The 14,550-nt window shown below is 40.4% G+C and overlaps 1 protein-coding gene across 3 annotated transcripts in view; it reads left to right on the forward strand.

The window, feature by feature from the left end:
* The window catches only part of aco1 (aconitase 1, soluble), a 134,103-nt gene extending 122,086 nt beyond the window's left edge, over positions 1–12,017 (forward strand). For 2 of the 3 annotated variants that reach the window (XM_069922881.1, XM_069922883.1), the window contains exons 18-21: positions 997–1,144; positions 1,692–1,814; positions 9,209–9,394; positions 11,449–12,017. In XM_069922881.1, coding sequence (XP_069778982.1) covers positions 997–1,144; positions 1,692–1,814; positions 9,209–9,394; positions 11,449–11,559 — 568 coding nt within the window. In that variant the 3' untranslated portion in view covers positions 11,560–12,017. Of the gene's footprint in view, positions 1–996; positions 1,145–1,691; positions 1,815–9,208; positions 9,395–11,448 lie in introns of those variants that run through there. The other variant, XR_011353040.1, reaches the window with a different exon arrangement.
* Positions 12,018–14,550: the final 2,533 nt, after the last annotated feature.

The raw sequence follows: 14,550 nt of genomic DNA on the forward strand, positions 1-14,550 counted from the left end.
AACAAAAGGCAAGAGAGATTAAGAGGACATGGTGCTGAAGTGTTCCAACTTGCGAAGGGTTTTGATAAGGCAAATAAGGAGAAGCTATTTCCTTATGGACACTGGATTGATGGTTGGTAATAGAACTGGAGAAAATACTTTTTTCTTTCTGCTAGGAGTTTTGATTCAGAATGCTTCACCTGATACTATTGAAGAATTAATTTACCTTGCAAAAGTGAATTGGTTGTATTCTTCAGTAGGGGAAGACTAGGGTTGGGATATGAGGAGTAAGGGGTGTAGGTTCATTGGGTGTAAATTGGACATCACAGACTCATGGCCTGTTACTGTGCTGTATGCCTAAATTAAATCTTTTTTTTAAATTAAAGGGGCCTCCATTTCATCTCCTTATCCCTTGCATCCCAACCCTACTCTTTCCTTACTGAAGTATTCAACCAATCCAAAGCAGTATGGGTCAAATTGGTTCCTCCTTTATTGCCTCAATGAATGAGGTAACAGTGGAGAAAGGCCAGTGAATGTTGACCCAGTGATGGTCTAGGACAGTATTAAGCAGTGTGATGTGGACAAGAAGGAGATGATGGGAAGGATGGTGAGATACAGATATCTTAATGAAAAGCAAATTTGGAGAGGACTGGTGTTTTGTAGCCCTCTGTAGAGAGTGTTGAAAGTTCTGAGAAATAAAGATCACTTGAATAATTAGGGTGTGAACTGGTTGCTTGCAGTTCACAGACCAATAAAAGAAATGGTACCTCAAGGTATGGATAACTGGGTTGGTTTTTCAAAACTGTACACCTAGTAGAAGGGTTCAAGTTATCTTCAAGAATTTGAACACTTCATTTTGATTTGAAGGAGCTGTGGGGGTTTGGAAGAGCAAAGATAAATAAGGGGATGGAAGATCGGGAAATGTCAGGAATGCATTGTAATGCATTCTACTGAAACTGGAATTTAAAAATAAAACTGAAATTGACCTTAATTTTTAAAAAAAATCTCCTCTCTTAGTTTAACCCCCCGACAGTTTAATTCATATGGATCCCGTAGAGGCAATGATGCAGTTATGGCAAGAGGAACATTTGCAAATATCCGATTAGTTAATAAATTCCTCAACAAGCAAGGACCACAGACTATTCATTTCCCCAGTGGAGAAACCGTAAGTGAGAAATGGCATGTTTTTCATCATCAAGCAATGGTGTTAAAAGTGTATTGAACCCCAGTGACTGGAGCTTACACTTTACTAGAGTTTGTCTTGCATATTGAGTTTGCTAGCTGTAATAATGCTGGGAAATTTCGAGCAAAGGTATTGTAAACACAAATGTTATTATTGAGATGGTTGATGATGGTTGGTATTATGCTAGCCATCAGTGATTTTTTTTTTTGATCCTTGCTTTCCTTCAGCATACAATTAGCAATATTTCCTCTTCAGGCTGGTAGAGGGGACCTGAAGGATGTATGTTGCTGCTATCAGACAGACATTACATCTATGCATTAAATTGCCCTCTGCCTCTCAGATATTGCCATTCCATCTTGAATTCTGTACAGAGTAGATGTGATTTGTTTGCATTTCTTGAATAAATGTAGAAATTTAACTTAAACTTTAACTACAAACATATTGAATTGGACAAAATTGGTTTCAGGATGGTGTGCAAAATGAAACAGATTGAAATAAAAATTGTAAATTGCATTAATTTATCTGATAGCTTGACGTGTATGATGCTGCAGAGCGCTATCAGCAGGAAAATCATCCTCTGATTATATTGGCTGGTAAGGAGTATGGATCAGGCAGTTCAAGAGACTGGGCAGCCAAAGGACCCTACTTACAGGTGAGCTGTTTGCTTTGGACAGAAAATGTACAATCTTTAATTGCAAAAAGAGAAATGTGTTCCATGACTGCACCGTATCAGTGAATGCCTTCTCGACTGGGCAGGAGACTGAAAGCCGTGAAATCAAATGGGAAGTGGAAGATTGATTCCAAAATTAGCAAAGTTAGAGGAAATGAAGCAAGCTTTGGTATTTGTAAGGCTATTAGCAGTAATTTGGAGATGATATAAAAGTTGAACGGCAATCTAAATTCATCATGAAGAATAGAGTTTAAAGAGTGCAGAAAGTCACTGAGGAGAAGGAAAAAATTATACATTAAAAAAATTATGCCTTAAGTTATGGATTTGCAGTGATATAGATTATAATGTTCCTTTGTAACTGTTATCTTTGTGTTGTTGCATTTATTGATGAATTTCCAGTATAGCAGTGGCTAGATTGAAGACGGACCCATTCCACATTATTTTATTCCATGTTAAATAGCAAGCAAACAAATGACTCCAATTAAATATCAAATGTATTGGAGAGTGTAATATCACGATAAAGTGAGGGTTGATCCTTTTTTATTCTTCCCTGAACTTCCCCACTGTCTTCATTAAATACATTATGATAACAAATCTATATTAAAAAAAAATATTGTGGATACATGAAACCAAAAAAGTTCTGATGCAAAGTCGTTTGTGTTTCTCTCTTAACTAATATTGCCAGAAGTTCTCAGAACATGGGTTTTGGATTAGGCTGTGGTTGTATTCATTCAATTATCCCTGTCAGAGACAATTAAAAAAATTTAAACTATTAAATATCAGTTTTCACAGCCTGCAAACATGTTAGCTATCAAAGCTTTCAGGGGAGTTGGGAGGAAGAGCATCCAAGGCACCATGGGCAATCCTGCCGTTACTGGGACCAAGCGACTGGGATAAAGTTAGCCTCCTCCATCGAGACCATGCAAGCTTAGACATTGGAGGACTCCAGGCTAGAATGGTGTGTTGGCATTATGCAGCTATGCCACAGATTGTCTTGATCACTTCAGCAAATTTCCACCAATTGTGTTGTTCACAATCTCTTGAGGAGGGTTTAAAAATTTTAATTTTTTGGACTCCTTTTAAGTTTATAAATTAATTATTTTGTTAACTGAGAAGCTGACTTGCTCATTTACATTTCTGTTGTTTATCCCTGCTTAAAAGCTCCTTTTGCAATATGCATTAGCAACAACACTGTTATTAATTCTTAAATGTCACAAATTTAGTTTAATACAAAAGGAAAGAAAAAGTTCACATTAATTGTAGCTCAGTTGTCCCACTTTATTGAAGATTCTACATTTGGCTGTAACCCTCAATAATAGGTACTCCTCTTTGAGTACTGTTGGAGGGGACAGCCTAGCTGAGGAAAGTAACAGTGGCTGTGCCTCTGGCACAGGGTCGGCCCCTGTGGCTCAGAAGGGTAGGGAAAGGAAGAGGAGGGCAATAGTCATAGGGGACTCAATAGTTAGGGGATCCTGTGGCCACAGTAAGGAGAATTGGATGGTGGTTTTTCTCCCTGGTGCCAGAGTCCGGGATGCTACTGCTTGTGCCCAAGATATCCTAAAGTGGGAGGGAGATGAGCCAGAGGTTGTGTTACATGTAGGTACCACGATGTAGGGAGGAAGAGTGAAGAGGTCCTGAAAAGTGGATACAGGGAGTTAGGTAGAGAGCTGAAAAGAAGGACAGCGAAGGGAGTAATCTCGGGATTACTGCCTGTGCCGCACCACAGTGAGCAGGAACAGAATGAGGTGGAGGATGAATGAGTGACTGAAGAGATGGAGCAAGGGGCAGAGATTCAAGTTTCTGGATCACTGGGACGTTTTTTGTGGGAGGTGGGACCTGTACAGAACGGAGGGTTGCACTTGAATCTCAGGAGGACCAGGATCCTGGCAGGGACATTTGCTAAGGCTACTCAGGAGACTTTAACCTAGAATGGTTGGGGGGAGGGAACCAAACGAAGGAGATCAGCAAGGAGAAGGTTAGATTGAAAACAGAGAAAGCTTGTAGACAAAGTTTGGGGGTGGATAGGCAGGTGATAGAGAAGGAAGATGCTCTGTAGGAAGATGGAGGGGAGATGATAGAAAAAGAACATAATAGAGTTGTTTGTAAAGATGGGGGAAAACAGAATAAGTAGTAGGAAATCTCTGAAATACATATACTTTAATGTTAGGAGCATAATAATGAAAATGGATGAGCTGAGGGTGTGGATAGACACTTGGCAGAATGACATGGTAGCGATTAGTGAAACATGGTTACAGGAGGGATGAGATTGGCAGCTAAATATTTGGAGGGGCAAGAGTGGGTTGTGTAGCACTGCTTGTCAGGGAAGATGTTAGAGTGGTGCTTAGGCAGGTTAGATTAGACGGCTTGTCCAGGGAGGCTGTATGGGTGGAACTGAGGAATGGGAAAGGGGTAATCACACTTATAGGGTTGTATTACAGACCATCTAATGGGGAATGAGAACTAGAGGAGAAAATTTGTAGGGAGATAGCAGATATTTGTAATAAGCACAGGGAGAGTGAGAGATTTTAATTTTCCAAATATAGATTGGGAAACCCATTCTGTGAAAGGGCTGGATGGATTAGAATTAGTAAAACGTGTATAGGATAGTTTTTTAGAACAATACATAGAGGTACCGACTAGAGAAGGGGAAGTGTTGGATTACTGTTGGGGAATGAGATAGGTCAGGTACATGTCGGGGAGCACTTTGGATCCGGTGATCATGGTGCCATTAGCTTCATTGTAATTATGGAAGGGGATAGGTCAGGGTCTAGGATTGAGGTTTTCGAGTGGGGAAAAGCTAGATTTGAGGAGATGAAAATGGATTTACAAGGTGTGGATTGGAACGGTTTGTTTTATGGGAAGGATGTAGTAGAGAAATTGAGGTCTTTTAAAGTGGGTACAAAATCTTTATGTTCCTGTTAGATTAAAAGGCAGGGTCAAAAGTTTGAGAGCCATGATTTTCAAGGGATATTGGAAACTTGGTACGAAAAAAGAGGGAGACCTACAATAAATATAAGAAACAAGGAGATGCGTGGAGAATACATTGAATGTAAAAATAATCTTAAGAAAGAAATTAGAAAAGGTAAATGAAGGTACGGGGTGGCTTTAGCAAACGGTGAAAATAAATCCAAAAGGTGTCTATAAATATGTTAATAACAAAAGGAGAGTGAGGATAAAATTGGTCCCTTAGAGAATCAGAGCGGACATCTGTGCGTGGAGCCAAATGAGATGGGGGAGATTTTGAACAAGTTCTTTTTTTCGATATTCTCTAAGGAGAAGGATATTGAATTGTGTGGATTAAAGGAAGCAAAGAGGGTAATTATGGAAAATGTAGTGATTAAGAAAGAGGAAGTGCTGGAGCTTTTGAAGCATATAAAGGTGGATACGACTCCAGGTCTTGACGGATTTTCCCCAGGACCTTGAGAGAAGTTGGTGAGGAAATAGCAGCAGTGATTTTGCAAATGTCATTAGGGAAAGGTATAGTGCTAGAGGTTTGGTGTGTATTGCTAATGTGGTTCCTTTGTTTAAAAAGGGTTCAAAGAGCAAGCCTAGCAATTATCGGCCTGCAAGTTTGACATGTGTGGTAGGAAGGTAAATGGAAAACATTCTTAGAGATAATGTTTATAAGTATCTGGAGAGACAGGGTCTGATCAGATGTACTCAACACAGGTTTGTGAGTGGAAGGTCATGTTTGACCAATCTTGTTGAATATTTTGAAGAGGTGACCAGGAATGTTGATGAGGGTAAAACAGTGGATGTTGTGTATATGGACTTCGGTAAAGCCTTCGATAAATTTCCGCATGAAAGGTTAGTTAGGAAGGTTCAAGTGCTAGGTATTAACTTTGAGATAGTCAAATGGATTCAACAGTGGTTGGAAGGGAGATGCCAGAGAGTTGTAACTGTTTGTCAGGCTGGAGGCCGGTAACGAGTGATGTGCCTTAGGGTTCTGTATTGGGTCCCTTGCTGTTTGTCATTTATGTTAATGATCTGGATGATGGGGTGGTAAATTGGATTAGTAAATATGCAGATGATACTAAAATAGGTGGAATTGTGGATAATGAAGAAGGTTTTTAGATTGCAGAGGGATTTGGACGGCTTAGAAAAGTGGGCTGAAAGATGGCAGATAGAGTTTAATGCTGAGAAGTGTGAAGTGCTTCATTTTGGTAGGAATAATCAAAACAGGAAATACATTATTGAGAAATGCAGTGGAGCAAAAAGATCCTGGAATAATGGTTCATCATTCCCTGAAGGTAGAATCTCATGTGGATATGGTGATGAGGAAGGCTTTTAGTATGCTGGCCTTTATAAATCAAAGCATAGAATACAGGAATTGGGAGGTAATGTTGAGTCTGTTCAAGGCATTGATGAGGCCAAATTTAGAATACTGTGTGCAATTCTGATTACTGAATTATAGGAAGGATATCAACAAGGTAGAGAGAGTAGAGAGAAGATTTACAAAAATGTTAACTGGGTTTCAGAATCTAGAAAAGAAAGATTTAGCAGATTAGGTCTTTATTCCTTGGAGCGTAGAAGGTTGAGGGGGGATTTGATAGAGGTATTTAAGATTATGAGAGGGATAGAAAGAGTTGATGTGGATAGGCTTTTTCCTTTGAGGGTAGGAGAGATTGAAACAAGAGGTCATGATTTAAGGGGCAAAAATATAAAAGTAACATGAGGGGGGAACTTCTTCACACAGAGAGTGGTGGCTGTGTGGCATGAGGTTCTGTGAGAAGTAGTGGCGGCAGGGTCCATTTTGTCATGTAAGGAAAACTTGGATAGGTATATGGATGGGAGGGAAATGGAGGGTTAGGGGCAAGGGGCAGGTAGGTGGGACTAGAGGAAAGTACTTGGTTCGGTGTGGACTAGAAGGGCCGAGATGGCCTTTTTCCCTGCTGTAATTGTGCAGAGAACAAAACAAAGGACTCTACATCACCTTTGTTGACCTCACCAAAGCCTTCGACACCGTGAGCAGGAAAGGGCTTTGGCAAATACTAGAGCGCATCGGATGTCCCCCAAAGTTCCTCAACATGATTATCCAACTGCACGAAAACCAACAAGGTCGGGTCAGATACAGCAATGAGCTCTCTGAACCCTTCTCCATTAACAATGGCGTGAAGCAAGGCTGTGTTCTCGCACCAACCCTCTTTTCAATCTTCTTCAGCATGATGCTGAACCAAGCCATGAAAGACCCCAACAATGAAGACGCTGTTTACATCCGATACCGCACGGATGGCAGTCTCTTCAATCTGAGGCGCCTGCAAGCTCACACCAAGACACAAGAGAAACTTGTCCGTGAACTACTCTTTGCAGACGATGCCGCTTTAGTTGCCCATTCAGAGCCAGCTCTTCAGCGCTTGACGTCCTGCTTTGCGGAAACTGCCAGAATGTTTGGCCTGGAAGTCAGCCTGAAGAAAACTGAGGTCCTCCATCAGCCAGCTCCCCACCATGACTACAAGCCCCCCCACATCTCCATCGGGCACACAAAACTCAAAACGGTCAACCAGTTTACCTATCTCGGCTGCACCATTTCATCAGATGCAAGGATCGACAATGAGATAGACAACAGACTCGCCAAGGCAAATAGTGCCTTTGGAAGACTACACAAAAGAGACTGGAAAAACAACCAACTGAAAAACCTCACAAAGATAAGCGTATACAGAGCCGTTGTCATACCCACACTCCTGTTCGGCTCCGAATCATGGGTCCTCTACCGGCACCACCTACGGCTCCTAGAACGCTTCCACTAGCGTTGTCTCCGCTCCATCCTCAACATCCATTGGAGCGCTTACATCCCTAACGTCGAAGTACTCGAGATGGCAGAGGTCGACAGCATCGAGTCCACGCTGCTGAAGATCCAGCTGCGCTGGATGGGTCACGTCTCCAGAATGGAGGACCATCGCCTTCCCAAGATTGTGTTATATGGCGAGCTCTCCACTGGCCACCGTGACAGAGGTGCACCAAAGAAAAGGTACAAGGACTGCCTAAAGAAATCTCTTGGTGCCTGCCACATTGACCACCGCCAGTGGGCTGATAACGCCTCAAACCGTGCATCTTGGCGCCTCACAGTTTGGCGGGCAGCAACCTCCTTTGAAGAAGACCGCAGAGCCCACCTCACTGACAAAAGGCAAAGGAGGAAAAACCCAACACCCAACCCCAACCAACCAATTTTCCCCTGCAACCGCTGCAATCGTGTCTGCCTGTCCCGCATCGGACTTGTCAGCCACAAACGAGCCTGCAGCTGACGTGGACTTTTTACCCCCTCCATAAATCTTCGTCCGCGAAGCCAAGCCAAAGAAAGAATTGTTATATACTTGTGTGGTTATAGATACACTGGTGAATTTGAAAAGAAGCTTAAGAAATTACTTCTTTAAACGTGCCCAGATGTCTTGCAATTGGAAGTTCTGTTTCCTACTTCTCCTATATGGCCATGTTAAAACCAATTTCTACTGAACCTACAGATTGCTTAGCTATTATCAGTTCATGGGATGTTGGTTCATTGGAAAGGCAAGCATTTATTAGCCATACACAAACGTGTGGATAAACTCAGCAGGTCACATAGTATCCATAGGAATAAAGGGTGACTAACATTTTGGGTCTGGCCCCCTCGTCATACCTGACAGGTAATCCTTTACTTTTTATAGATGCTTGCTTGCTTGCACTCTACCCTTGCATCTGCAAACTTTATTGTTTAACCATTTATTGGCCATTCGTATTTGTCTTTGACAAGGTGCTAAAGGTCTGCCTTCATGAAGTACTCCTGCCCACAGTCCTATTGGGTAGAGAATGCCAAGATTTTTATTCTGACATTGTAGAAGTCTTAAAATCTGGACTGCTCGGGGATTGAGTCAGTCCAGTTATTTGGATTCTCAGGCAGTACTTTTAAAATTAAAATTTAAGAAAGAATAAAGAAGAGATGAACAGGTAAATTTTGATAGTTTATTCATGAGCAAATACAAAACCAGCAGTCTTAAAGAAAAATAAAGTCAATATTTGATAAAAAATGTAAACAATTTTTTAATTACAAGAGCGTAATGCTTGAAATTATGCTTAAAAATGAGCAATATAAAAGTAAAATACAATATACAAATGATTTTTTTAATATGTTAAGACTAGCTATATTAAGCATGGTCACTTGTTTCCACTGTGCATCTGTGGTAATTTTGCAAGCACACGAAAGCTAAATTTAAAAAGTTTTAAGTTTTTGAAAATCCAGATTCTCGAGTGGTCCAGATTTCAGGTGTCTATAACATCTAGTTCAAAATGATAAATGACTTGCTGGTGGTGAGATTGTTTCTTTGCATGTTTTGGACGTATTGAGTAGTTAATTTTGCAGACTAAGTTGAAGGAATTGATTAACCTTGTGGTCTTCTCATCAGGGAATCAAAGCTGTCCTTGCCGAGAGCTATGAGCGTATTCACCGCAGCAATCTTGTAGGGATGGGGGTCATTCCCCTGGAGTATCTCCCTGGAGAGTCAACTGACAGCCTGCAACTTACAGGTCGTGAACGCTACACCATCGTCATCCCCAAGTTACTGAAGCCCAGGATGAAGGTGGAGATAAAGGTGAAATCTTGTTTCTAGTTAACATTATTGGAACAACTAAATTATTTTCATAGGTTGAGGGAAACCTAAGAATTTGAATTTTGAGAAGAAATCAGGATTATGTTTATAGATGAGCAGTTTTCACAACCAAGAGATCACAGGGAAATTTTGAGCAATGGAGTAAAAAAAATGTCAATCATCTCTGATTGATTGAAAATAGATTAAGGGGCTAAATGACCAGTGCCTCATAAAATTCAGCAATTTAGCTTTTAGACTTTATTTCTTACTCCTGATGCTGCTTACAAATGGAGAAGCAAGACTGCAGATGCTGACATTTGGAACAAAAAATATGCTGCTGAAGGAGCTTAGCAGGTCAGGCAGCATCTGTGGAGGCAAAAAGATGGGAGATGTTTTGGGTGAAGACCCTAGATCAGGATGAATGTGGAGGAGAAATTGCCAGTTTTAAGAGGTGAGGGTGAAGACCTGGTGAACACCAGATGGATCCAGGTGAAGAATGATTGATGGGGAATGAAGTATAGTGACTGGATGTCCATGATTCTATTTGACTATCTCGTACACACTCAACCTACTAGGTCCCCTATTCCCTGCCCCTTTGTATGTATATATCCACCCATCACCGCCTTTCCTTGACAGATTCCAGAATCTGTAGCCTTTTGTGGTCTCCACATCACCTCTCAGCCTTTGTTGCAATCTCCACCTTTCCTTTCCTCAACTGCCCATCAACCCCTCCTCACCTGAATCTATCTATTTCTTGCCTGCCCTTGTCTCAACCCTACCATTCACCTCTTCATATTGGCCCCTTTAAATAATCCTGATGCAGGGCCTCAACTCAAAATGCCAACCTTCCCTTTGTTTCCAAAGGCTTTTCTGGTCTTGCATTAGGCTGTCCAAAATATCCTATATAATATCCTAATAACTGAAAAATTAGAATCATTCATTTATTTCTAGCTAGTCCTCAGTCATCAATTTGATAAGAAATCATACAATAAATACAATGAAGTTATTGTAACCCTTGATGCCAACAAATCAAATACTTGTCAATCTCTGGCTTAAATACACCTCATGACCTTGCTTCCACAGATGCCTGTGGCAACAAGTTCCAGTCTCTCAACCCTCTGACTACAGAAAATCTTTTGCATCTCTGTTTTAAATTGATACCCTTTTATCCTGAAATTATGCCCTCTTGTCCTAGAAAGCCCTACCATGGAAAACATCCTTGCCACATCTTCTTTGTTCAGGCCTTTCAGCATTCAAAATGCTTCTGAGGTCCCTTTTATGAGAAAACTGCTGGTTTTCTCATAAAAGCAATGGTTTTCTCATAAAAGGGATTTGAAACCATATAACCATTTACGGAACGGAAACAGGCCATGTTGGCCTTTGATAGATGATGTATTCAAGATTCAATTTATTGTTATTGTAATAAAAGTGTCATATTATATGGAACTGTTTTTGCCTTCTGTAAGGCAGACAGATTTGCCATTTTGGCAGAAATTGCCTGAAGTGCCTATTACAGTTAGAGAAAGAGAAGCAAAAGAGAGTTCTCCCAGAGTCACCGAGTGTTCGTGAATTTGCATCCAGCACCTCTGCAGCCACACACAGTCCAGTTCAAACCACTGGCAATCCAAGCTCCAGATATGAACCCGATTCAATCAGGGACCCTTCAGCGTCTTCGGCATACCCTCGTATCCCGGTTCTGATACCTACTACCCCTTCAGCCAGTTTCCAGCTGTCTGCAGCCTGGCGTGAGTCTCCTGACAACAGTCTCCAGCAGCCCACAGGCTCAACGGGTACCTCGCCTCTAGTCACCAGTAACCCATTGCATGCGTCGGTCTTTCAGCCCCAGAGCCCTTGAGATTGATGAACTAACTTTTGCTTGAATTCCAAATTACGGGGATTTTACTGTAGTTCATCTTCTGATTTATTTTCAAATATTAAAGAATATTCAAGGGGAAAATGTCAACATCATAGGTGATAAACAGTTTTAATTGCTATTACTGATGTATTTGATTATTGCAGATCTATACATGTCTGAACAGATTTTTTCTATCCTACAGCTTGACACCGGCAAGTCGTTCCAAGCCACCATGAGATTCGATACCGATGTAGAACTGACCTATTTCCACCACGGTGGTATCCTAAATTACATGATTCGAAAGATGATATGAGTAGCTAAATATCATTTAGTCATTGTGAGGGAGGCTGTTTGATTCTGTTAGAAAACGCACAGATTTAAAGCACTAACTATTGAAAATAATTTTTTCTAATACTCCCATTTATTTTCATTGGGAAGGAGCAGTATATTTGCTCTATCTTTTTAAGTAGATAGAAGATTTATCTTTATAATATCCATTAATGAGATAATTTTTAAAAATGTATTATTTGATGTGACTGATCAAAATACATTGTTTGTATTTGTGTTAGCTTTAATAATGGGATCTATTTTTGAATGCCCCTCCCTTTTGCAATACTATTAAAAATAGGATTCAAGAAAAATGTTGGAATTTTTTTCAATAATCTTTTTTCTTCTATGTTTAGCCCTTGTGTACTTTCCAATGTGATGCATTGTTTTCATGGCTGCTTAAGTAAGTGTGAAAATGTCATGAAAAATAAAGCTATTAATATATGTTAAGGTTTTTTTGGGTAAAAGAGATGATTAGATATTATTCTCAAGTTATTGTTTTGTTAGTTTGGTTTGGAATCCCTGAGTAATGTAGGGCTACAGGGTCTATGCAAATATAAGTTATTGTTGAATAACCAAAGGAAATTAGTTAAAAGACATTTTGAATATCTTGACAACTTGTGTATTGCACGCTGAAAATGTAGTCAGGAAAGCTACAAGTTCATTATTTAAAAACCCAATCACTGCATGGTTTGAGAGCTGGTCGTGTCTATTCTGTTATTGGCTCTGATATGTACTGGATAGTTAATTCCTAGAGCCTTCAAAGGTAGCCTTGTAATCCACAGAGGCAATTGCAGTGAATAATGGAAGTTGTCAGTTTCACCCAGAACAGATTTAAGAGGACAAAGAAACCTAGAATAAAAGCCAACAACTGAACCTAGCCAAACTGCTTATTTAGCCCTGCATTCGGCAAGAACTTGCATTTATACCCCATGCAGAGTAAAATCTCCCAAGCTTCATCAGAGGAGTATTAGACAAAATTTGACAAAGGATCACACCGGTAAAGATGGGTGATGAAAAGCTTGGGTAAAGAGGTATGTATGGACCAGGTTAGGGGGTAATTCCAAAGCTTATTGCTTGTGGAATATTATGACAGACCAAGGAAATTCCAGGAATAGGTCTGAATTGAAGGAACACTGATGGTAGTTGAATACAAATGTGAAGAAAATTCAGAGATATGGAAAAGCATGTCCATAGAAATGAGTAAAATGTGAACTTTTAAAAATAAGTGGGATATTGGAATGCCATGCAGATTAGCAACATTAAAGCAGCTGTGAGATTTTAGTTCTCTCCAAAGAAGCCTTTTTAAACTTATTTATAATATTTCAACTCTGTTAATTTCCCCTCAAAGTAAATGCCTCAGGAGGTTAAGTTTTGTGTGCCTTGAAACGTTTGCTGGACTTTTGCCTATTTTACAGAAGCATCTGATCTTTAAATCTTGTCTGTCAAGTTAACAGGTGCTCGATACCAAAATACACAATTTTTAAGAATGCATGTGCTGATCCAGTCAGGTTTCCAACAATTTGCTGCATCATCTGGAAGTTCTGATTTGAAATATAACCATTTACGGAGCGGAAACAGGCCATGTCGGCCTTTCGAGTCCGCACCGGTTCACTGATCTTGTGCGCCCTCTTCAGGCATTGATCCCGGTAGATCTTCATTCAATAACGATGGGCGAGTTCAATTGCAGGTGGAATCAGTCGTAGAAATGTTGGAGGACAAACTGTCAGGGACAAGCCATGGCTGTCAGGTCTCTGGAATAAAGCCTGGCCTTGTGGTATTTAGCCAAGGCCAAATTATAAATATTTGTCTGAGGACAGAATCTTTCACTGGCAATGTTTACTGCTGATTTTCTTTTTTCGATTGTGGTTACTACTGTGCATTACTCGTCAGTGTTGTTTTGAACACAGCACTATCAAGTGCTGTATAAGTATATGAATGACTTGGGCACGAATGGGCTAGTAAGGTTGGAATTGTGGACAGTACAAGACACCTGTCAAAGAATACAAAAGGATATGGATCAGTTACAGATATGGGCAGGAGATCAATTTAAGAAAGCTTGAGGTGTTGCACTTTGGAAGATCAAATGTAAGGAAAAAGTAAACAGTTAATATCAGTACTGTACTTGGCCATGTATTAAAAATCTGGTGACCAACTTACTAATGTATGCATGGATATCTTCGACATCCGACTCTGGCAGGGCATGGTATCCACCTACTTCAATCAGGCCTCAATCATCAAGAAAAATATTAGCAACCTGCCTTACTGACTATCGATCAGTAGCACTTGCACCAACAGTGATTAAGTGTTTTGAAAGGCTGGTGTTGAAGCCTATAGTAGCAATAGATCTATGGCAGATGCCATCTCACTGGCTCTACACAAAGCCCTGGAACACCTGGACTGTAAAGACGCATTCATCAGGATTCACTTTATCGACTACAATTTGGCATTTAATGCCATCATCCCATCAAAACAGCAAACTCCAAAACCTGGGACTCAACACGCCTCTGTAATTGGATCATGGATTTCCTCAGCTCCAGACCACAATCAGTGAAGATTGGTGAGACAATCTCCTCCATATCCATATGGGTTCTTAGCCCCCTGCTCTACTCACTTTACACCTATGACTGTGTAGCACGGTACGACAATAACACCACCCACAACTATGCTGAAGATACGGTAATGGGTTGTATAAAGAGAGGTAATGAGTCAGCATACAGGAGGGAGGCTGAAAACTTGGCTGAATGGTGCACCAACACCAAGGGCGTGGCTGTTGACTTTGAGATATACGATCCAGGACCAGAAGTTAAGAGGGTGAGCAAATTTAAGTTTTTGGGACTCACATCCATGGCTCCATATTTTGATGATTTAATTATTCAAGGACAAATTCAAATCTATAGATTTACATTCAAAACAAAAGTTTTGAATATTCAGATTTAAAAAAAAAATTCTTTCCAATCTTTTTATTGGTTTTAAC

Source organism: Narcine bancroftii, chromosome 1 (assembly GCF_036971445.1).
Source record: "Narcine bancroftii isolate sNarBan1 chromosome 1, sNarBan1.hap1, whole genome shotgun sequence".
NCBI lineage: Eukaryota > Metazoa > Chordata > Chondrichthyes > Torpediniformes > Narcinidae > Narcine > Narcine bancroftii.